This window comes from Carassius gibelio, chromosome B25 (genome assembly GCF_023724105.1).
Source record: "Carassius gibelio isolate Cgi1373 ecotype wild population from Czech Republic chromosome B25, carGib1.2-hapl.c, whole genome shotgun sequence".
Lineage (NCBI taxonomy): Eukaryota > Metazoa > Chordata > Actinopteri > Cypriniformes > Cyprinidae > Carassius > Carassius gibelio.
In genome coordinates this window covers 17,807,480-17,831,447 of record NC_068420.1, presented here as the reverse complement: position 1 = coordinate 17,831,447, position 23,968 = coordinate 17,807,480, and the positions used below count along the sequence as shown (strand labels likewise).

Sequence of the window (23,968 nt, the reverse complement as noted above, 5' to 3'; positions counted from 1 at the left end):
CTTAATAGTTATGAGCCTGTTATATTTAAATAGCAATATTAATTACCACATTTGTTTGTCTCAACTTTTCCAATGTCCCTTTTGTCAAACTTTTCTTTTGTCATTTGCAGCAACAACCTTCTTCAATCTCATAAATCTGCAGTATAGCACGATCTCAGAGTTTTGCACTGGGGACACATGTCAAGCCATGACGGCCTGCAACACGTAAGTTTCTCTTTCTCTTTCTTTTGTCTGACTTTCTAGCTCTTTCTTCCTCCATGTCCTGGGGCGAGTTCCAGAACCCTCCTTTTATGAGAAGTGCTTCTGGATCAGATATTTCTCATATTTACAGTGTTTTTGTCATTTTAAGACCAGATTCCAGATCAGCACACCGTCTTCGTGTGAATCTGGGTTTGTGGGTCTGATTGGGGTTAATGCATGACTGGAATGAAAGCTGACCCACATTTTACTGAAGCCAGTTCATGTTGAGCTTTCAGATGTGTTTTGAATGCGAGAATACAAGGGAACTATTCTCAGAATCGGGGACTTTGTAATTAAATGACCTTAAAGGCCAATAGTTCTCACAAATGTTCTCACGGGTTGTTTGGGACGATCAGGGGACCAAAACATAGGATGAAAGAGATCAGTTATACATTTACTTTAGGAAACATCTACCTTACAGCTTTAGTGTTGACCAGCTCAGTGATAGCACAAATAATGTTTTACTCATTTTAAGAGCACTGTTTAAGAGTGCATTTAAATTTCCGAAATAGCATATTCTGAAAATTTTGTATTTTTACCTAAAAATAATAGAATATTTTATAATTTTTTTATAATTTAACAATAATTTATAATGCATACATATAATTGTAATTAATAATAATAATTACTATTATTATTATTATAAATATTAATACAACTTATTATTCTAAAAATGCATTTAGTATGCGAGTTATTATTATTACTGTTATAAATACACATAAAAACAAATACATATATAAACAAATACAAATAAATATGTGTAAAAGAAATAAATACATTATTAAACACTTTTATTAATATAACTAATATATAAATAAAAATAAAATGCAAAATATTTACATTTAGATATAGAAATATACATGTAAAAATAACATTTATGCACTTATTTAATTTATAATTTTCAACCACAGTGTTAATGATTATTATTTTATTTATAAAGTCATTTTGTGCTGTCATTATCACAAAGTTTTTAAGGAAACTGTCTTTCTATAAAATTGTTTAAAGGGTTAGTTCATCCAAAAATTAAGCCGCTCAGAAGTGACGCACGAGGAAACGCAGCAGAGAGATAAAAACAAAAACAACGGTCACTCATTAGAAGTAAAAAAAATGAGGATTTTTAAAGAATAATGTTGGAGGATTTCGATACAAGTCAAGAGGAGACTGGTTTTCCTTTGCTGAAGTAAGAAAACTTTGCTTCTGTAAACAAACGTTGGTTTTCACGAGACGCACAGGCGAATTCACAACACTGACCTCAAACATCATCAGCCCAGAGCTGCTTCTCTTTAAAACAGTGATCACAAGCTTGATTAAAGTGATTATTAAGTTTTGAATATGGATATGTTTCTTACAAAAATGCATTGTTTCGCTACAGAAGGTCTTTGTTCACCCCCCGGAGCCGTGTGAGACACTTTTATAATGGATGAGCTTTTTATTAAACTTCTAAAGGACCGATGCAGTGCAACACCCGCTGAGTGATGTCAAACAGCTGGAAAGATCAAAGACCATTTTTAAAATAACTCTGACTGGATTTATCTGAAAGAAGAAAGTCATATACACCTAGGATGCCTTCAGGGTGTGTAATTAATAAAACAATTAATAAAATAGTCCACCCTCAAGCGTTATACAAAAATCCATTCAAAATTAGATTGTGATTTGACTATTTAAAGTGAAACAATCTGAAGAAGTAGAATTTTCAGAAATGCCTGTGATTGTAGAAGCTCTATTCTAAGTCAAACGGAAGATGTGCCTCCATCTCTACATTCCCAAAGCCAACCGTGTTGACTTTAAAAATCGCTGCTCGACTCGTTCGCCCTGTTGGTCCGGAGTGACGCCTGGGTGTGAATCTCTAAAGACTGACCCTGTAGAACCAGATACATGACTATTCATGGCAGACGTTAAAGGACGTTAATAACAAACACACAAAACCCTAACAATTACACGCTCACCTCAGGCATTCCTCGCAGGGCAAGGATGGGCGCGCTCATCAAAACACCAGCTGTATTTACCGTCACCACCGCTGTCCATTGAGAAATCAATTACTGTTGAAAAGGAAAGGGAGGGACGGTGACGCACAAATAGACCTGATGTCTATTTTATTGCTATTTATGTGCTCATATGTTGAGGTGTGTTATTAGTATGCTTATGTGTGTTTGTAGTAGCTGTTTCTTGACTTTCCCATGGATTGATTTTTATTAAACATTTATGTATGTCAGTGCTGATAGCCCTGTGCACATCTCTCTCCCACTTCACTTCCTGTCAGCTCTGATCTGTCCTATCATAATAATTAAACTAAATAAATACCAAAATAGTCTACTTTTTCAAATAGTTTTATACATAAATTGTGTTGTCTCATAGACTTTTTATTTCTAAACAATGAAAGCATTTAATAAAAAATGTATAAAACAAATATTCAGTACTTGTTTTGTGTACATTTTATATGTGTGTATATATATATATATATATATATATATATATATATTTTTTTTTTTTTTTTTTATTTTTTTTTTTTTGCACAGATTATGATATCATTAGATCGTCATTGTCACCATGGGCCAAATATTGACGAGTAAAATAACAGTTTTAATAAATAAATAAAAACAATGTGAAATGTGAGTCTTATGATTTGTGGGGGGGGGGGGGGGGGGGGCTGGTAAATTAGTAAAACATTTGTTATGAAAAATAAAGGGGAAAACTTACGGTAAACATCACTTGTGAGCATACATTTAAAAAATACCATTTTATTTAATTTGTTTATAAAATGTTTTTCATTTTGACATTTCTGCAGTGTATGTTAAACCAGAAGTTTGTAAAATAAATTAAATGTTTGTGAAACAAACAAAAAATAAACCAGATTGAATATAATATACATTATATATAAGCAATTTGAAAACAAATTGTCAGGAAATACCAATATTAAAAAATAAATAAAAGTTTATGAATCATTGTAGAATCACATTAAATCACACACACGTGTTCCTTTTGTACATATTCTAATAAAACACACTGAAAATTCATAACAGTGTTAAGATCAGTAACGTTAGGCCTTTTTGATCTTAATATTTCATGTTTTGTTGAAGAGTTTTACGCAGGTAGATTCAGTGTGCTGTTGGGATCCGTCTCTAAAATCTGTTCCTCAAGCGTGTCGTGTGCAGATATTTGGGAACATTAAGACGAGTGTCTTAATGTGGGCTTTTCCTCACCTGTCCACTCAGCGTCTGTGTTCGTGTGCGGACTGCGCGTCATTAGTTACCGTGACGGTTATTTCAGTTAAACGTTCATCTGGTGTTTGAGCTGCTCGTCCGTTGAGCGCTCAGTTATGCGTTCAGTCTGCATTCCTAGAGATCTGTAATGTCTACAGCCCCTCAAACCCACGCTACCCTCCCAAACTCACTGCCGTCATGAGCAGTCCTCCTTAACATGCTGATAGGAGCTGTGTGTTTAGTACATTTAAAACCGTAAAGATCACTTTGTTTGTTCTGAAGTGGTCGAGTTAGTCATCTTCACTGTTCGTCTTCTCTCTTACAGGATATACTACTGGTATGACGAGCGGGGGAAGAAGACGAAGTGCACAGCGCCTCAGTACGTCGACCTCGTCATGACCTTTGTGCAGAAATTAGTGACAGACGAAGAAATCTTTCCCACAAAATACGGTGTGTGTGATCACTGCCCTCTAGAGGTCATACTAGAGAAATACAAGAGTTGAGATTTGGCAGTTTGAAGTCAAATTCATTATAACAGTCGCTCCCTCTAGTGTTTATTGAGCAGAATGAGTTATGTGAATGTTAGTTTTATTTTAACTAGGAAGGAAATTATATATATTTTTTTATTTATTTTTTACTGAAATAATACAATAAAATACAATGGGGGAAGTCGTGGCCTAATGGTTAGAGGGTTGGACTCCCAATCGAAGGGTTGTGAGTTCTAGTCTCAGGCCGGACGGAATTGTGGGTGGGGGTAGTGCATGAACAGCTCTCTCTCCACCTTCAATACCACGACTTAGGTGCCCTTGAGCAAGGCATCGAACCCCCAACTGCTCCCCGGGCGCCGCAGCATAAATGGCTGCCCACTGCTCCGGGTGTGTGTTCACAGTGTGTGTGTGTGTGTTCACTGCTCTGTGTGTGTGCATTTCGGATGGGTTAAATGCAGAGCACAAATTCTGAGTATGGGTCACCATACTTGGCTGAATGTCACTTCACTCACTCTTTTTAAAAATTAACCTTGTTTTGTTATAATTGCCAAGGCAACCTTTTCCTTTCTTGTGTAAAGTTTAAATAGTAAAAATAAATAAATAAATAAATTCAGTTCAAGTTCAAGTTATACTAAATAGTAAAAATAAATAAATAAATAAATTCAGTTCAAGTTTATTTGTATAGCGCTTTTCACAATACCAATCATTACAAAGCAGCTTTACAGAAAATGTAAGTGTAAAGTGACTGACTGTCAAGCTGATGTCTGTATGGCAGAAATGTACAGTAAAATTCAAATACAATTAAATAAACTAAAAAAATAATACTGTATAGACATATAAAGATCTCAACTCAATGACTAAACCAAGACTATAATAAAAATAAAAAATAAAGAATATATTAATTATACTAAATAAACAATGGCAGTAAATAGTAAATAAAATATTGAACATATTTAAACTTTTTTATTCCAATAAAAAATCTATATAAATCATTGCAAGTAATAATAATAAAATCAGCATTTTTGTAATACTAGCCTGTTACTGATATTTAAATAGTCAATTAACATTTAAATTACTTATAAGCTGTAAATAACATGACTGAAACGTTTTACTTGTACGTTATTTTAATAACATGCACTTTTAGTATGTATTTAAATTTGCAAGCGATAAATGCAATGAAATTGAAAACAAATATCACAAATGATAAATGACCAAATTAAGTCTACATTTCCAGATTTGTTAGTGTTTGAAAAAGGCCTGCAAAAATAGCTGGGCTCATTATAAACATACCTTTAAACATTAACTCTCTTTAAAGTATTACTAAACACAACAATCAAACAATAAATGAAAACAAAACTTGTTTATTATTATTATTAAATGATATCTCGGTTTGCTTTCAGGCAAGGACTTCCCCAACTCGTTCGAGTCTCTGGTGAAGAAGGTCTGCCGGTATCTGTTTCACGTCTTGGCTCACATCTACTGGGCTCACTTTAAAGAGACGGTGGCTCTGGAGCTGCAGGGACACTTGAACACACTGTACGCACATTTCATCGTCTTCGTCAGAGAGTTCAACCTGGTGGAGCCCAAGGAGACCTGCATCATGGACGACCTGTCGGAGGTGCTGTGCGCCCCCCTGCCGCCCCATTCACACAACCACGTGACCGAGAGATGAGCCTCGAGCTGGAGGACGACGAAACCCTCCTCGGACGGGCCCCTCCGTCACCGTTTCTCCTGAGAACTGATCAAAACATGGGGCTGAGGGCCGGCGGTCTTCAGTTCTCGTACCAGCACAGATTGACGTGAAAGTTTCCTACAGGACGAAAACAATCTGTCTGCATTCTCGTTTATACTCGAACAATTGATATTTTACTTTGCATTTTTATTATCGTTTTCGCGCATGCGCTCTCGGAGGTTTTCTTTTAGGGAATGGTGCTTCAGCTCGGCTCTCCCCAGTGCCTTAGATTTACAGCTAAGGTATTGTCTGTTTATACGCGACAATGTTTAGAAGCGTATCGTTGACCTCTGGCTCCCCCTTGTGGAGGGAGTGACGTCACGTACCGACTGATCGTTTATGATCACTGCAGCCTTATTTCACAGAGTGCAAAATCTCTCTTTTTTCATATTCTAGCCATCGTTATCTATGTGTTGTGTTTTTAAATGATTTCCGATGTACTTATTAGCCTTTTACGATGATGTATAAAGGGTTTGATGGTTTGAATGATGCTTTAGAGAAAGTCTGGAGTTGCTTTGTAGGTTTCCGACAAGGATATTAGCGATATCTGCTTGTCTGCTCGCTCTGAGAGACGCTGCAGACGCGGACTGATGATTGCTGCGCGGCAGTTGACTTGCTGTGTTGCATTGATGAGCACATCCTCCTGCGTCATGACCTTTATTCTTGATTTCATTTATTTTCTTTTTAAGTTGTCAGAGGTCATGGATATTGTGGCAGCCCACGTGTGTAGAAGATGCACATTAAGTTTTTGTTTCACGAGAAATAGATTGAAACTATATCTATATATATATATATATGTATAATTAAAAAAATCACAGTAATTGCCTTTAGCGAGAGAGCGTCTCTCCTTCTTATTTTATTTATTTTGTACTCTTTATCTATTTGCAGAGTTCTTCATTTCTTGCTTTCTTTTTTATGTTTTAATAATCTAAGTTAAAAGCCACCTAATATTTTAAACTCTGCGAAATATAATCAAATAAAAACAAGAAATGCCACGCTACTTCGGTGTGTTGTTTATTTTCTTGCTGTCACAGGGAAAGATGGTCCTCAATCATTGGATCGACATCCTTTGAAACTCGTTTGTTCGTTCAGACTTGGAAATTACGTAGCCTACTTAAAAGTGCATTCAGTAGTTTAGGGATCATTTAAAATGCATTGCACATTAAGAAATAGGCCTGTGTTGTGTTTTTGTGGAGAGTCTTTTGAATGGTGTGGAAGCTTGTTTCGGCTGCAGAATTAAAAAAAAAAAAAATTAAAAAAAGAAATGTGTGACTCATTAGCTCACACTACAGACTTTATTTTTTTACAATTCTGAGGGGGAAAAGTCGCCAGAGTTACCAGATGCAAACCTAGAAATTTTACTTATTTTCTTGCAATTCTCACTTTTTTCTTCTTTTTTCCCACTTGCGAATTAAACATTTGTGAGTTTTTATCTCTCAGTGTTTTTGTTTTCTTTATACTTAATTCATTTAGCAATTTTAACTTTTTCTGAGAAATGCTATTACCCTTTTTTTCTTATTCAGTGGCAGAAACAGCTTCCTTAGAATAATACACACTCAAATGAGGTGGCTAGAATTACTCAATACTTATTACTAAATAGTTCTCTATAAAAGTGTCGCCCTTTCGTGTGCATCGCCATGTTGAAGTGACGTAAACCGCGCATTTCTCCTGCGTCACAGAGTATCCTCGCGCTCATTGGCTGCGGCCTTTATAGACAGGCTATGAGCGTAGTGTACTACTCTGAACCAACTACATATACTGCTTTACCAGCGGACACAACGAGAAGAAAAAAACTGTTTCTGCCTGTACAGCCGAAGAAGCAGCTTTGAAGACATAAAAACACAAACGAGAACAAACACTGGTAAGGCAATAACAAGGTGAAGTGATGAAGGAAAAATGTCCAAGTTGCTTCTTTTTGTGTTAGACATGTAAGAGAATGAATTATCATATAAACCGCCCTCTCTAGCTGTCAAGAATATCAGTGTAATTAAACTGAATACAACAGAGACAATCATGCTAACGCTAAATAAAATGTAGGTCAACTTCACAACCCACAAGATGGCAGCGTTTCTCAATTAAGACGCAGTTATGTTCTGGTAAATCAGAGTCATCTAATTAAGAACGATACGATAAACCTTTAGCTGTAATATACTGTAGGAGTACAGCAACAACAAAACCTTTGATAGCAGCAAGTTTTAAACAGGAACACAACACAATTAAACAGGCTGGTTTATTAATATAACAAGACAGGCATAAACAGCGGTTTTATGAAACGTCATGCGCTTCCTCAAAGCACGTGCTGTCTTTCAACACCCTGAGAGCTTCATTCAGACGTGCATCTCTCAACAAGAGAGCTTTATATGAAGAAAACTGCATATAAAGCATTAACGTATTTCTTAGAACTGAATACCCTCAATAAAATATATAATATTAATATTTAATATTGGTCTAATGTTTTACTGTAGTGGTATTTTTCAGCATTAACCTCCTGAGACTTACCAATTACGTGGAGATATCTAGTTTTGTTTATAGCGATGTAAAGACATCTCAGATTAAAATTTAGATTACAAATGAAATTAAAATATTAAACAAAAATGTATTATTATGAATAATAGTTTATTATGAATTAATATATAGAGAGCAACTTATAGAAAAAATAGATATAATTAACATTACATTAAAAATATACATTTTAATTTTATTTATAAATTATTTATTTATTTTTTATTTAATTTGTATTAATTTAGATAGTATTAGCCTACTCTCAGATTAAATTTTTATAAAAAAAAATACAAATGTTAAATATATCACAATATATCACACAATTATTACAATTCATTAATAAGCAGCATATAGAGAAACATCAAATATAAAAATATTTTTTAAAAAATTAAATAAAATGTAAATTATAAATTAACTATTAGCTGTGTGTGTATAAATTAAATGTAATATGTTACAGTTATATACCATGGTGGCCAAAATGATTAGAACACTTTAATATTTAAGAGGTTTCAGTTGTTTTTGTTGATTTGGCCATTGCCGTACCATAAAACAAACTATTGGCAGAACTATCTGCGATGGAAGGAATCTGCTGGAACACTGAAAATGATGGACCGGTCCCCACAAAGTCTGGACCTCGATCCCATCGAGCAAGTTCGGGGCGAGTTCCCATGGGTTGAAAATAAACTAGACGTCTATTATTGTACATTCAAAGGAAATCCTTTGGCTTGAGTTGCAGAATGCATGAGATAACATTATTGTTGAAGTTCTCAGGAAATATATTGACACTAGGCAGAGATGTGCTGCTGTAAATGCTGCAAAAGGTGGACACACCAAATATTCCAAGTGTTAACGGTGGATAAAAACAGTATGACTCGCTTCATCTGATATTTTTTGTGCTCAGAGCAACCATCTGCTTGTTTCATGAACATTATGAAATGAAATCATGTTTAGGAGGCACAGAAGGTTAATGATTTCAGATCTGTCAGGTGTTCTAATAATTTTATCCACCATTGTACACACACACACACACACACACACACAATAAATCACCTTTACTGAACAGTTGTGACTACTTTAGTAATTTGCATGAGTATGAGGTATAAGGTGAGGTTCGAAAAGAAATGACTGATTGAGTCAGTGTAGAAGAACTTGACTGGTCTGCAGAAACCTCTGGAGTGACTTTAATCGCAGATTCGCAGACCTTGAGCCCAAACCTCATCACCAAACACCAACGACTTGTATATATGGGTACAGTCATTCTAGACACTTCCAAAACTGTTGCAACAGAGATGAAAATACAGTTTTTAAATGTTTTCATCTTGGTTGCCACAGTTTTGGAAGTGCCTTTTGAAGGGGTGCCAATACTTTTGGCAGTATAGTGTATGTACAAGTCGTTGGTGTTTGGTGGTGAGTTTGGGGCTCGAGGTCTGCATTTAAAGTCCCACCAGAGCTCTTCCACGCTGACTCAATCAGTCATTTCTTTTTGAACCTTGCCTTATACACAGAGGCATTGGTGTGTTAGAACAGAAAATGGACCAAACTGTTGCTTTAAAATGAGAAGAACACAATTCCCTTGAATATCATTATATGCTTAAACATTAAGATTATACACATGGAAATTACTAAAGTAGTCAAACCTGTTCAGTAGACGTGGGTCTTCCAATATACAGTATTGTGTGTGTGTGTGTGTGTCCGGAGGTTAAAGGCAGTACATTCACAGTTCTTTGGTGTCTTGGTGTCTGGTTCTCCTCCTTACTGACGCGCCGCTGGACTCCTTCAGTCTGACGCTCTCCATCCCTCCCGCCTCATCCAGAGCGCGCGCGCTGCAGCTCGGCGTCGCCACTTTTACGGTGTTTCCAAACTTCGAATAGTCCACCGCGTACATCCCGTCCTCCTCAGACACCGTAGGCACGAACCTGTGACCCCACAGGATCTCGTCGGACAGGTAAGAGGTCCGCGCTTGGGTGGTGATGCCGGTGGTCTCCACCACGCCCTCCAGAACGACGATCACCTCGATGTCCTCCTGCTGCAGATCCGCCGCTGATAAATCATACAGAGGGCTGTTTTTATCAATGACGTGACTGATGATGAGGGGGGACACCAGGAAGATGCTGTTGGTGCCCACAGGGTTGTCCATCTGGATGTCTATCTGGTCCAAAGGCACGATCTCGCCTTCATTGGTGACGGTCTTGCGCACCACCTGCACGTGCACGGTGGCACTGATGATCATGCTCTTCCTCAAGTCCCCAAGACGAAACATGAAGCACAGTTTGTTGTTTCTGACGGTGATAACCGCGTGCTTGCTGAAGATGAGCGTCTCCGCGCGCCGGTTCGCTTGCGCCGTTTTCATGAAGATGCATCCCAGCATGATGGCATTGATCACCAGACCTACGATGTTTTGGAGGATCAGTATCACGATAGCCGACACGCACTCCTCCGTGATCACGCGCCCGCCAAAGCCGATAGTCACCTGGACTTCGATGGAGAACAGAAAGGCGGAGGAGAACGAGTGGATGTCTGTTACGCACGGCACAAAGTCGTCCCCCTTCACGTCCAGATCTCCGTGCGCGAACGCGATGAGCCACCAGATCATCCCGAACAAGAGCCAACTGCACAGGAACGACATGGTGAAGATCAGGAGCGTGTGAAGCCATTTTAGGTCCACTAGAGTAGTGAAGACGTCCTGGAGAAAGCGTCCTTGTTCGCGAATGTTCGTGTGCGCGACGTTGCACGTTCCGTTCTTGGCGACGAATCGCGCTTTCCGCTGTTTAGTCTTGAATTTTGGCTGCAACACATCCTCCGCCAAGCGGGTCAGCAGGTAGTCCTCGGGAATGAGTCCTTTTCTGGACAACATAGCTGGTCCATGCTATAATGTCACGGCTGCGTTATTAAGTCGTAAACTCTGCGCACTCGCTCACAGGAGGTGAGGCGGTCCCGAGGGAAGACGCCGCTTTTGGTGCTCCTTCTCCTGCTGCCGCTGTCTGTCAACTGCAACCGGATATTTTCTCGCACATCCTCTCAGATGTGACTTTGGGACGGACAGTGTGACTCGTTCTGCACAGGGCATGCGTGCTAAACGCGATCTTTAGCACAGTTAGAAACCGCTCTGCATTAACAATTAAACGCACGCTAGGCTGAACGATACACTCTTCACAGCGAGGACTCCACATATAAGCTGTAGTCAGCAATGCTGTACTGTTGAAGTATATCATGTTAAGAGCTTAAGAGCAGTACTAATATAACTATTTATTTTTATTTATTTTGTAACTTTTTATCCTAAACTAGCATTGTTGTTTAATATAACGTAGTGATATAATATATCTTTTATTATTATTATTTCTAGCTTTTTAACCTAGCCTATTAAAAAGAGAATTATATAATTATATTGTTTGTATTTTGAAGTTGTATTTCTCACTTTTAACCAGTCTTTTAAAAAGAGAATTATATCAATGTGTTATATTTGGACCTATATATATATATATATATGTTTTTTTTTGCTTTTGAAAATAGACGTGTCTAAAAAGCGTGTTATATTATATCATATCATAGCATATTACATAACATTGTTTTGTTCATTTGTAACTTTTTACTTACTCTATTAAAAAGAGCATTGTTTATATTATATTGATTTTTAAAATAATTAAAAGCTAGCTTTTTAACAGACATTTGAAAAAAAGCATATATTTATTACATTATATTATATGTTTTGTTTTGTTAATTTCCACCTTAACCTAATCTATTTACAAAAAAGTAACATTACATTATATATTAGAATTATTTTTTAACTTGATGAAAAAGAGGATTGTAAATATAACCTATTAAAAGTTGTATTTCAGTACACACACACACACACACACACACACATCTATACATCTATATATAGAGAGAGAGAGACACACACACACACACACACATATCCATATATATATATAGAAAGAGAGACACCCCCCCACACACACATCTATATATACATATATATATATATATAGAGAGAGAGAGAGACACACACACACATCTATATACATATATCATATATATCAATATAAAAAATAAAAGGGAGAAAATCAAAATAAGCATAAAAGTTGTTTATATTTTTTTTATTAATAAATGATTAATATTTTATTTACAAATGTGATGATAATCGAAGTAATAAATTATTCATTATTGACGGTTCAATTGCACTTTCAGTCGAGGGTCTCTGGTTTATTTGTCGGCTCTGACGAACGAGGCAAACACACTGTCATCTTGACTGAGGAGAACCTCGGGCTGGTCAAACTCCAGGATGACTCCTCTCTTCATCACAATCACCAGGTCTGCGTTCAGGATGGTGTGCACACGGTGCTGTGGAAAAACACACAATGGAGTTCAAGTGGCCAGACTTTGTTTGAGCAGGATAAATGCCTCTCAATCATTAAAAGCATTCAGTCGTCGTCATGCTGTCAGACTTTAATGACGAGCAGAATTTAAATATTAATGTCAGAAAGCAACCTGACAGGGAACTTACAGCGATGGTGACCACAGTTCTGTCGGCGAAGGCAGTCATCACAACTTTCTGCAGAATACTCTCCTATTAAATAAATATAACACAACATAATATAACAATGGAATACGTTTTTAAGACTTTCATACTGAACTAACCCAAGCTTTATATTTGATCATTTTTAATAATATCATAACTATTGAATCTAACCTATTAAAAAGAGCATTAGTAATAATAAATAAAATATACTATATAACCTACTAAGATGAGCATGATATTTTATTATATATATTTTTAGAATTCCAAACTTTAACCTAACATTAAAAAGATCATTATATTATATTTGTAAATAAATTGTAACTTTTTAACCTAGCATATTAAAAATAACATGTGTGTGTGTGTGTGTCTATCTATAATCTTACTTTATATAAAAAGCATTATATCATAATTTTTTTAAATCTAACTTTAACTTAACATATTAAAAGGGTATATATATATATATATATATATGTATATATTTTGAAAATATTTACAGGCATTTGCATTTATATATTTATATTCATATAATTTATATTATATATAAATATTTAATATATATTCATATTAAATATATTTTTAATTATTTAAAATAATATTTTGAATTGCATTTCTCCAATGTATGCATTTGCAAATTATAATTATTTTTATTCTTAATACAATTGAAGTGAAGATTTCACTGGAAAGTTAACATGAATTTAAGTATACAGTATGTTACTTTGTATATTTGTTTATGCTTTATTGATGGCTTACATTCATCCTGGCATGGCAATTTTATACTGAATTCTTGATATTAGTCTGTAGTTGCTTTAAACACGAGCACCTTTCACATAAATGCTTTCCTTTCTGTATGAATCAGTCAAATTGACCCTCACTGTGTGTCCATTCCTCTACTGAACTCAGCCAGTGCATTTAGCAGAGCCATGCTTCATTTATTCAGAGATGAAGGCAGAGGAGAAGAGTGCTTAAGAATCGAGGTCTTGGCCCTTGGGCTGTTCCCTCTACCTCTCAGACTCTCTATTGTACTTCTACACACACACACACACACACACACACACACCGTGGCCATGTCTATGGAAGCAGTAGCCTCGTCCATTATCAGAATACTGCTCTTCCGCACAAATGCGCGCGCCAGACAGAAGAGCTGACGCTGCCCCTGGCTGAAGTTCTCCCCACCTTCAGCTATTATGGCGTCTGAAACACAAGGTGAAAGAGCATAAATCATAATTTTAGATAGCTTTTGATTCAAAATCTAAACAGTTTTTATATAATCAGAGTGAAATATTGCTGCAGCTTGTTTGATGTCTGGAGGTGATATGATTATCAGATGACCACGCAGTCAATTTAATGTGCTTTTGTTTAGAAATATGAGATTTTATTTCTAATGGGACTGTCCAGAGGGGTACACCAGTTCTATCATTCATAAAGGCATCTATTCATAAAACCATATTAACCTTATTTCTCTAAATTCCTCTAAATGATCAAATGTTTATGGCTTTATGTCATCTGAATGATCATTTATACTTAATCAAGTGAAAAATATATTACTTTAATTGTAAAATCATCCATCTCAAGGTTGTAGTTAGTGTGTCTTTTTGCTGTGAAATCTTTGTTAAACTATTTTTTATATTGTTAGTAATATTTGAAGATAAACTTTTTACTAGACTATCCAGATTTCATTTTCCAGAAAAGGTTTCGGATTAAGCCTATTTGTTAATCTCTCAATCTTTGGTGTCTTGCATTGCATTATTTGTTTTGAAACAACAAAGCTTTGATCAGAAAACTAAACATTTAAATATCATCTTATGATGTATTAATGGGAAATATAGAGTGACAACTAATATTTACATGATTTAATAAGTATTCTGCTATAATGTCATAAAGTTCAAAATGATTTACAAGTTATCAGAATCTTCTTTGTATTCTTTGGCCATAAAAATATCAGCATATTTTTTTCTCAGTTTTGGCATCTGAATAAAATGAGAGATGTTTTTTTTTTCATCCATATTCTGACTATATCATATTATATGAGCCATAAAAGCCTGATGTATCAAATATGATACTTAAAACAAAGGAAGCTTTTCTCTGAAGGTTTAATAAACGCTTCCATTTTGTTATTTTGTGTTATTCCAGGCTTAACAGGGTTAAAGGGAAAGAAATCTGCTTATAAGTTCAACAGAACAAGAAAAAAGTAATATACAGTAAGTTTGAAATGACATGAAGTTGAGCAGTGACGAAACGTTTTTGGTGAACAATCTATTTAATGTGGTTTCAGTATCTGGCATGGTTCTTGTCTTACCTAGTCCTCCAGGCAATGCTTTAACTACTGGTTTGAGTTGTGCAATTTCTAACGCCTCCCACAACATGCTGTCTGTAGCCTTCATTTCTGGATCTAGATTAAAACTGAACAGAAGAAAATTAGGCATTATAAAACTTCATTATAAATTCAGCTTGCCCTAGAAATCCTTCAGTACTTCAGTCCCTTAGTGATGTATGACGGGGCTTTTAAAACAAGACAACAAGACAAAAAAAAATGAGTTCACTCTGCCTTTGCTATAGTACATTTAGAGAACAGCAGTGATAAATAATATATACATGCTTATTTATGCTTGTCTGTCTTCCACTCATAATGTATATAATGTACAGTTTGTAAAATCATGTCTCATGTATCCAGTAAAAAAAAAACTGATTATGTTCTTCATAAGTACATTTGTTGTAACTGTAAATGAATATAGTAATGCCTAGGATATTATGAAAATATAATTGACACAGTATTTTGGTTTCATGAGACGTACCGGATGGTTCCGCTGAATAAGAAGGGATCTTGCAGAATAATAGAGAATCGTGACCTCAGTGTCTGAAGAGGCAGCTTTGCTATATCAATGTCATCGATGATTATTCGCCCTGTTAAAGTATAGAGTCTTTAAATCCATTTTATAGATTATACATGCTTTGTAATTTAAATTACATTAGTTTGAACTTGAAAAATTAGTCACCTTCAAATGTGTCCACCATCCGGAAAAAGGCTAATGAGAAAGATGACTTGCCACTTCCTGTTCTACCACAGATTCCAACCTAAAACAGATCAACACAACAGTTCCCCTTCAGGAATTTGAGCTGCATCAAAACGCTATAGGAACACCTTTAGCATGACCACGATCTGAATCACATGTGTAATCAGTCCAATGGATGGGCGAGACGTCACGGGCAGGGTGATGTAGCGAACAGGAAGGTTAAAAGCATGTGCGGTGGTTACAGCGGCAGATTTCTGTCATTCAGCAAACACTTTTTGTGTGTGTCAGTCTGACTGTCCATTTGTATGTCATATTTAGTGTTCCTCACCATAAGGCATGCCAAAGTCAAGTGAAAAGACTAAACACTTTTGCGAGAGCAGACAGCATTTCAGGCTGTGTGTTCCTCCCTGCTAGCATATTACTGCGGATATACACAGTCTGTGCATTGTCTGCTTGGGAGCGATGCATGCAGAGTCATCTATCTGACTGTCCGCATTGCGAGCATCCGCCACTGCATATGTTTTCCTCTTCGAGGAGGGAGCCTTCACCAGCATTCTTCACAGTGCCAGTCCTGCTTCGACTAAAGAGGAGTGGTGGTTTCACTCGTGGGGATCGCAGATGGATCCGGTGGAGGGATCTGGATCACCAGATCCAGCGCTCACTCTCTGGGATCGGAGACCTGCTCTGTGGTTTCTTCCCCCTGGGGAGAGGGCTTGAAGCTACTCCTGTCTTCTTCCACAAAGGTTTAAGGAGGCCATCGAGGTGGTCCCACCTCTCAACAGAGAATCGGGGTTCTACAGCTGGTACTTCATCCGCATCCGAAGGATGCTTAAATTCAAGCAAGTCATGTCTCAGATCAGGTCTGAGGACTGGTTTGACACAATCAATCTAAAATACACATACTTCCATATCTCCATCCTTTTTTTAACTTGGTTTTGGATCTTCACTGCAGTCGCAATATTGAGAGAAGGCCAGTCAATCACTGTCAAGGATTTTAAAATACACGGCAGCCTTGTCCAACATTATACATTTTGGCCTGCTGTACATGAGACCCTTAAAGTGGTAGCTTAAGACCAGGGGGTTCGCCCCTAGGGGGAACATTCCACATGCTCAAGGTCACACGGCGACATCTTCGTGCCTTAGACATGGAGGAAACCTTGGTTCTTGTCTCAGGGCCTAGTGCTGGGACTTCCTTGTCACAGTGTAAAGCTAGCGATGGACACATCCCTCACCGGTTGGGGAGTGGTCATGAGTGTAGAGCGGTTGCCATCTCATGTGGCACATCAACTGTCTAGAGATGCTAAACGTGTTTCTAGCATTGAAATGCTTTTTCCCAGACCTAAGAGATCACCTTCTGTTGGTGCGCAACGATTACACAGCGGTTGTCTTTTACAAATCAACCACCAGAGAGATCTGCGTTTGTGCCCCTTTTACTGGTTAGCGCACCAGATCTTTGTGTGGTCCCAGGGGAAACTCCTCTTGTTGAGAGCAGTTCACATTCCTGGGCATCTCAGTATGAGAGCAGACATCTTGTTAAGGCAGAGGCAGATACCCAGGGAATGGAGGCTTCAACAAAGGTTGTGAAGCAGATATGGAGAGTTTTTGGCCAGGCTCAGATAGACCTGTTTGCGACTCCGGAGACATTGCACTATCCCCTCTGGTTCTCTCGGACTCATCCAGCTCCTCTTGGACTGGACGCTATGGTACAGACCTGGCTGAGGCTTCGTCTGTATGCCTTTCCCCTGATTGCTCTGCTCCTGGGAGTTCTGGTACTAGTGGCCCAGTTCTGGCCAGGTTAAGTATGGTTCTCGGACCTATTGTCCCTTCTATTGGGAGATTCCCATTATGAGGGGTCTCCTCTCTCAAACAGGGGGTGGCACAGTGCACCCCCAACCGGAGCTGTGGAAGCTGTGGGTGAAGCCCCTAAGGGGGCATAAGTTGTAGCTTCCAGTCTCTCTGGTTGTCTAGAACATCCTCCAATCCAGAGCACAATCTACGAGGAAGTTGTATGCCTTGAAGGGGAAACTTTTCACTTATTGATGCGAAGACTGCCAGTTTGACCCAGTTAATTGCCCAGTTGGTACAGTGCTGAAGTTCGCGCATGCCCAATTCTCAGCAGGGTTGACTGACTCCACCCCTCTCTGTGGTCAGTCGGTGGGTAGGCATCCCCTAGTTACACATTTCCTCTGTGTGTGGTAAGGCTGAGGCCTCCAGTACAATCCCGTGTCCCACCGTGGGTCCTGGCTGTGGTGGTACAAGCTCTCTGTAAACCTCCTTTTGAGGCGATAGAGGAGATATCCGATCACCATCTCACTATTAAGACTAAGTTCCTTCTGGCGATTTCTCCTCTTTAGAGACTTGAGGATTTGCAAGCCCTTTCAGTGGTCCCTTCTTATCTAGATTTGTGCCCGGTCTGGCCAAAGCATTTCTCTACCTTCATGCGGGTTGTGTTCCTAAAGTTCCCTCCTCTTCACCACAGCCTGTCATACTCCAGGCCTTCTGTCCTCCTCCCTTTCAGGACCCTGACCAGCAGAAGCTTAATTGTATGTGTCTAGTGAGTGCACTGGACGGATTCGTTCACAGATATGCCCAGTGGAAAAGAGAGGTCTTCCTTCTACTAAAAAGGCCCTCAGCCAGTGGATAGTGGATACCATTTGACTCTCCTATGAGTCCTCTGGTCTCCCCTCACTCTACCAGAAGTGTGGTGGCCTACAAGACCTTTCTGGCAACTGTTTCTATGCAGGACATCTGCAATGCTGCTGGTTGGTCCATGCCTCTAACATTTGTCAGGTTCTATGGCCTAGATATATGAGCCACTCTGAGTTCCTCTGTTCTCTCACCCTAGCTGTGCTCTTCCACACTAGGCAGGGATTTGTAAGTCTGGCAGCATGGGAATACTTGTTCCCAAAGTGCTTTGATGCAGCTCAAGTTCCTGAAGGGAAACCTTTCTAGGTTACGCATATAAACATGGTTCTCTGAGGAAACAAGATGATTCTGTCTTAGTTCCATTATTTTTGCATCCCTGTAAGCGCTTGGTTAATTTTCCAGAAGCTGCTTGGTCGCTATGTCACCCCGTCCGTGACGTCTTGCCCATCCATTGGACTGAATACACATGTGATTCAGAGCGTGGTCATGCTGAAGGCTGTGGCGTGTTTCGATGCAGCGTCTCGTCCCTTCTGGGAACCAGGGTTTTATATATATATATATATATATATATATATATATACTGTATATACACACACACATACACACACACACACACACACACACACAGTGTTTTTCACATATAGACTTTTTTCACATTTAAACATTTTTTACTTTTATTATTTTTCTCCTTTTTATATCTTCTCAAAATAATGAAACAGTCTGCAATTTATTAACTGACAGAAGACAGAAGCACTGTTTCCTCCTGCTGACATTCCCTAATGTGTTGCAGAGATGCGGTGGATATTTCACAGACAAAAAAAAAAGGGCTTGTAAACTGTAAAATGTATTTAGGAGCACGAGTGCATTCTACAGACTTCAGACTGCTTCAAAGTGATTGTCAATCAATGAATAGCACCCCTTTATGCCAAGCTGTTGCTTTTATTAATAAACCATATAAATCATAATAATGAGCCTTTAACTACCTACATAGCCTAATAAGCACTCAAGCGCATGCAAAAAAGGATTATCACACTGCACCAGCAAATATAATAATTATGATCGTGTTAGGGAAACAGTAAGTACACTGAATTAATGTTTTAATAATGTATAGATTACACTAGTGCTTCCTTTTTTTGGTTTAAGAGATGAAGTCAGCAACACTGATTTGTCATCTCTGCAGTAGTGGAGGATTACATAATCTTATACAGATTACATAATCTGAGAATATTTGTTTTCCATTTAAATTGGTTCATTTAAAAGTTTCACTCTCTATAGACATACTGTTAATGTCTGTAATAAGGCAAGCATACACGGAGTATCAATGTGATGCGCTCAAGTTCACAGAAAACGCATATCCTTTTGCTTTAATTATTTTACAAAAGCACAGTGTTTTGTTGTTATTATGAGTGCACACGAATCTTTACAGAAATGAAAGATGCATCACTCTTATCCGCATGACCATAAATAATGAAGTATTTTAAGAGCAAATGATCAGAGCGGTGGCTCCATCTGTCATGCAGTATTCAAAGCACGCGCTAATGTTCAGCTTCCACACTCTGCACAAACAACATGAAGATCGCATTTTTTTCTAGGCTTACATTAGATTGAGCTGCCATGTAAAGGTGCTACTACATACATATTTCAGATGATAAGCCATATTTGAGGTTGATGAAAGTTAGGTGAGTGTATGGATGTCCTGCACGATGTACTATAGACCACATAGACCAGCTGTTAATGATTTGTCCTTCATGGACTGTGTGATTTCGTGTGGATTTTTTTTTTTTTCTGCAACTAATAACACTTTGGTCGACCAAGCCTCTTCTTGTCAACTAACGGTCAATTGTCTATAAGGGGGCAGACCTATATATTACATAAAAACTTTTCTTTTGGATGCGATTAATCGTTTGACAGCACTAATTTTAATATCTAATATGCTACTTATTATTCAATATTTTGATATACCTTATAATTGTTTTTAAATAATTAAAAGAGAGAGAGAGTGTGTGTGTGCGCATTTCATATTTTAATACACTGTAACATTGTAACTTAATTATTAAAAAATAACATTTAATATAATAATACATAGTTTTTACATATTTAAAGCAATATTTGGAGCATATATTTTCTGTTCATATATATTCTTACGTTTTTTTACACAGACAAATAGATAATTAAAAATTTTGAATGAATAATTATATTATTATTATTATAATACATACAATATATTAAATAATATTTAATTGAGTTTATACAACCAAAAAAGCAGGGATATTTGTCTCAACTGTTTTTGACTTTGTTTGCAGAGGACTGTAAGTTGTACCTTTTGTCCTGGGCTGATGTGGGCATTGACGTGTTTGAGGACCGGCTTCAGGGTGCTGTCATACCTCACACTCAGATTCTGGATCTGAATCTCACCCCGCTGAGGCCAACCCTCAGGAACATGAGACGCCGCTGAGAGAGAAACATTCAACCAAAGAGACAAGAGTTGTAAGATATACGGAGATGGACAGAAACTGAGAAAACAGGAAATTAAGGAGACAAATCCAGTGAAAATTAGAATTGAAGTGAAGAGCGAAGCAGCTGTAGTCCGTAAACGTGGCTCGTATATCCAATGCGACATGATACTCACACAACAGACCCTCGTAGTTTTCAGGCTCAGTCTTCAGAAGAGCTTTTATCTTCTTCACTGCTCCCAGCTGCACCTCCATGTCTGCCAGATTACGCACCATCCAGTTCAGATAGTTGGACACCTGAGAGATATAACAACCAGAAGTTAACCAACATTGCTGATGATCAAAGTGTTTATATGTACGTGTCTTCTTACCATGAGGGCATACGTGAGTCCCAGCCCCACCAGCCCTGTGGACAGATGATTGTACAGAGAGTTTGTGATGGACGCCACAGCCGCTATTAGGACAATACAGGCCCCAATGTACTCCTGCAGGTGATACAACAGTATCACAGTTACTGCTGAGCCTATTTTAGGCAGCATTTAATCAAACAAAGAAGACATTTATTTTTAAAATCACAGAAACTGGAACAAACATTGACTTGTGTGGCTTAGAAACGCACCATTCGAACCTCAAGCCAGCGATTGGCCGCTGTGAGGAAGAGAGAGGCCATGTTATTGGCATCTGTGAACTCTAGAAGTCTCTGTCTGAATCTAGGCTCATACCTAAAAAAGGAAAGGAAAGTACGAGAAGAATATGTTTAATTGGAAGGCATTTAGCAGATGCTTTTAACCAGAGCGACTGAAGAAGACTGCGCACCTGAACGCTCTGATGGTTGTGAGCCCCTCTACGGTCTCAGAGAAGTGTGAGAGCAGAGGAAGCTGTGTGCTGTCTTCCAGCTGCTGGAGATCTCTGCAAATACACACACAGGTCCGTTCAACGAAACATCTCAATGCTTAAAGGGATAGTTCATGCAAAAATACAAATTCAAGTCATTAATTACTCACCCTCATGTCATTCCAAACTTGTAAGACCTTCGTTCATCATCAGGGTACAAATTAAGATATTCTTGTTGAAATCCAAGAGCTCTCTGACCCTCCATAGACAGCGACGCAACTGACATGTTCATGGCCCAGAAAGGTAGTAAGTATATCGTTAAAATAGTCCATTTAACATCAGTGGTTTGTTTATTTATAAAGCTATGAGAATACTTTTTGTGCACAAAGAAAACAACTAACAATTTCTTCTCTTTCTTGTCAGATACACCTCTCTTTTCGTTCACGACACTACATGACGCATACGTTGCGCTTTGTTTTCGAGCAAAGGAATGCACACGCATGCATCATGATGCTTTCGTGAATGAAAAGACACGTGTGTCTGACTTGAAAGAAAAGACATTGTTGAATAAAATCATTGTTTTCTTTGCACACAAAAAGTATTTTCATAGCTTCTTAACAATATGGTTGAACCAATGATATCACATTGACCATTTTAACGGTGTCCTTACTACCTTTCTTGCCTTTTATCCTGGTAGTTCCCTAGCTGTCTATGGTGGGTCAGAAAGCTCTCCGAATTCTGAAAATATCTTAATTTTTGCTCTGAAGACCAATGAAGGGCTTACAGGTTTAGAACTACATGGGGGTGAGTAAGTAATGACTAATGCTAATTAATGAATTAAGTCCTTTAAATAATAGATCAACCAAATATGAAAATTCACTCATTTACTCTCATGCCACTGCAGATGTATATGACGTTCTCTCTTCAGACACGAATGAAGATTGTTAGAAACATAATCCATCTCTGTGAGTCCATACAAGTACATACAACTATCATGACAGTAATCCATACAACCCCAGTGGATAAATCAATGAATCAGTATAAAATTGACTATAAAGCATGGCTTCCTGCCAACATGCATTCAAGAGAGGGTCAAGTGTATGCTTGAGAAGTTGTTGCATTGAAGCTCGCTATTTCCTGTGTGAGGAACTTTTCTCTTGAACATGTTATGACATTTGGATGGTTTATGGTTAAAAAAAAATACCATTCATATTTTTCTTATACACATCTGTCGGTTTGCTTCAGAAGTCATTGATTCATCTACTATTGTCATATGGATTACTGTGTACAGTATGTGCCTTTTTGTGTGTCAACGTTTGGGCCCCCATTGCAATGGATAATAATAGAATTTCATTCAACTACAGTATCCTTAGTATTGAGATTAAATCTGTCAAATCAATATTTAAATCAATATTTTTTCCTAGAATGAAGACATGTTAAATTAAAATCAAGCAAATCAAATCTGGACAAAGCATTGCAACTGCAATGGAGAAGTAAAGAGTTTCATATAAAAGCCTCTGATAAATGAATCGGACTGGTTACTTTGATGCGACTCGGAAGTATTTCTGGATGAAGTAGCAGGCGACGGCCAGCGGTATGACTATGATGAGAAAAACCGGTGTGACGTATGAGATCACACCCAGAGCTGATACACACAGCAGCGTGGAGCGACTCAAACACTCCAGAGTGGCGGGAATGTGCTGAAACACAGAGAGACCGAAATATTCAATATGCAGGTATTTAAAAGCTATTGCTAAATGTTGTAAATGCCAAGTAAACCAAGGACACCATATTGCCTCATACAGACGGATCAATAGCATCATACCTGATCTATTGTATTGGTATCAGAAGAGAAGCGGTTTAATATGCTTGCTAAAGGAGTCGTTTCAAAGAGCCTGGGAAAAGAGAGATGGGAAGAATTTAATCTTTTATCAAATTTAGCCAAAGGCCACTTTTTTCATAGAATTCCATATGACTCTTGCACTATATTCCAATGACCGCTTTTTATAAGCAACAGACCAACATTTTAAGGTCATTATTCATGCTTTCATGTGTACACAGTACTTTTTTTTGTCCTAAGCTAAAAAAAAAAAAAAAAAAAATGTAAATACAAAATCTCTTTTTTTGGCTTAAATATACCCCAAAGCAGGGACTTAAAAAAAAAAAAAATCCAATCATCCAAACCACTTTGACTTAAATTTTTAAATGGAATACTGTAGAAGATATTAAGCTTAGATTTTGGTCACATTGCATGCAGGTAAATTAATACAATTATAAAAAATTAAGTAAAAAAATAATAAAAAAATACATTTAGCTTATCATTTGCGTATTTAACTATTTATT

The 23,968-nt window shown here is 37.6% G+C and overlaps 3 protein-coding genes across 7 annotated transcripts in view; 1 reads left to right on the top strand and 2 right to left on the bottom strand.

The window, feature by feature from the left end:
• Nucleotides 1-7,092, top strand: part of LOC128014215 (MOB kinase activator 2-like) — a 40,690-nt gene extending 33,598 nt beyond the window's left edge. For all 4 annotated transcript variants that reach the window (XM_052597604.1, XM_052597603.1, XM_052597605.1 and 1 more), the window contains exons 3-5: nucleotides 111-204; nucleotides 3,766-3,890; nucleotides 5,329-7,092. In XM_052597604.1, the coding sequence (XP_052453564.1) occupies nucleotides 111-204; nucleotides 3,766-3,890; nucleotides 5,329-5,600 (491 nt within the window). In that variant the 3' untranslated portion in view covers nucleotides 5,601-7,092. The remainder of the gene's footprint in view (nucleotides 1-110; nucleotides 205-3,765; nucleotides 3,891-5,328) is intronic.
• A 660-nt stretch (nucleotides 7,093-7,752) lies between these two features.
• On the bottom strand, nucleotides 7,753-11,620 carry LOC128014214 (ATP-sensitive inward rectifier potassium channel 11-like). The gene has a single exon (XM_052597601.1). The coding sequence runs from the start codon at nucleotides 11,014-11,016 to the stop codon at nucleotides 9,877-9,879; it is 1,140 nt and encodes a 379-aa protein (XP_052453561.1). The 5' UTR covers nucleotides 11,017-11,620; the 3' UTR covers nucleotides 7,753-9,876.
• A 630-nt stretch (nucleotides 11,621-12,250) lies between these two features.
• LOC128014210 (ATP-binding cassette sub-family C member 8) overlaps nucleotides 12,251-23,968 on the bottom strand; it is a 71,499-nt gene continuing 59,781 nt past the window's right edge. The window contains exons 28-40 of one of the 2 annotated variants that reach the window (XM_052597592.1): nucleotides 23,451-23,520; nucleotides 23,168-23,325; nucleotides 21,608-21,700; nucleotides 21,411-21,513; nucleotides 21,163-21,276; nucleotides 20,968-21,088; nucleotides 20,659-20,789; nucleotides 15,675-15,753; nucleotides 15,474-15,582; nucleotides 14,978-15,081; nucleotides 13,739-13,872; nucleotides 12,667-12,729; nucleotides 12,251-12,503 (exon numbers count right to left, since the gene is read on the bottom strand). In XM_052597592.1, coding sequence (XP_052453552.1) covers nucleotides 12,366-12,503; nucleotides 12,667-12,729; nucleotides 13,739-13,872; nucleotides 14,978-15,081; nucleotides 15,474-15,582; nucleotides 15,675-15,753; nucleotides 20,659-20,789; nucleotides 20,968-21,088; nucleotides 21,163-21,276; nucleotides 21,411-21,513; nucleotides 21,608-21,700; nucleotides 23,168-23,325; nucleotides 23,451-23,520 — 1,417 coding nt within the window. In that variant the 3' untranslated portion in view covers nucleotides 12,251-12,365. Of the gene's footprint in view, nucleotides 12,504-12,666; nucleotides 12,730-13,738; nucleotides 13,873-14,977; nucleotides 15,082-15,473; nucleotides 15,583-15,674; nucleotides 15,754-20,658; nucleotides 20,790-20,967; nucleotides 21,089-21,162; nucleotides 21,277-21,410; nucleotides 21,514-21,607; nucleotides 21,701-23,167; nucleotides 23,326-23,450; nucleotides 23,521-23,968 lie in introns of those variants that run through there. The other variant, XM_052597593.1, reaches the window with a different exon arrangement.

What these genes read in the sequence shown, in the direction of transcription:
- LOC128014214 (XM_052597601.1), bottom strand. Translation starts at nt 11,016, where the DNA reads ATGTTGTCCAGAAAAGGACTCATTCCCGAGGACTACCTGCTGACCCGC.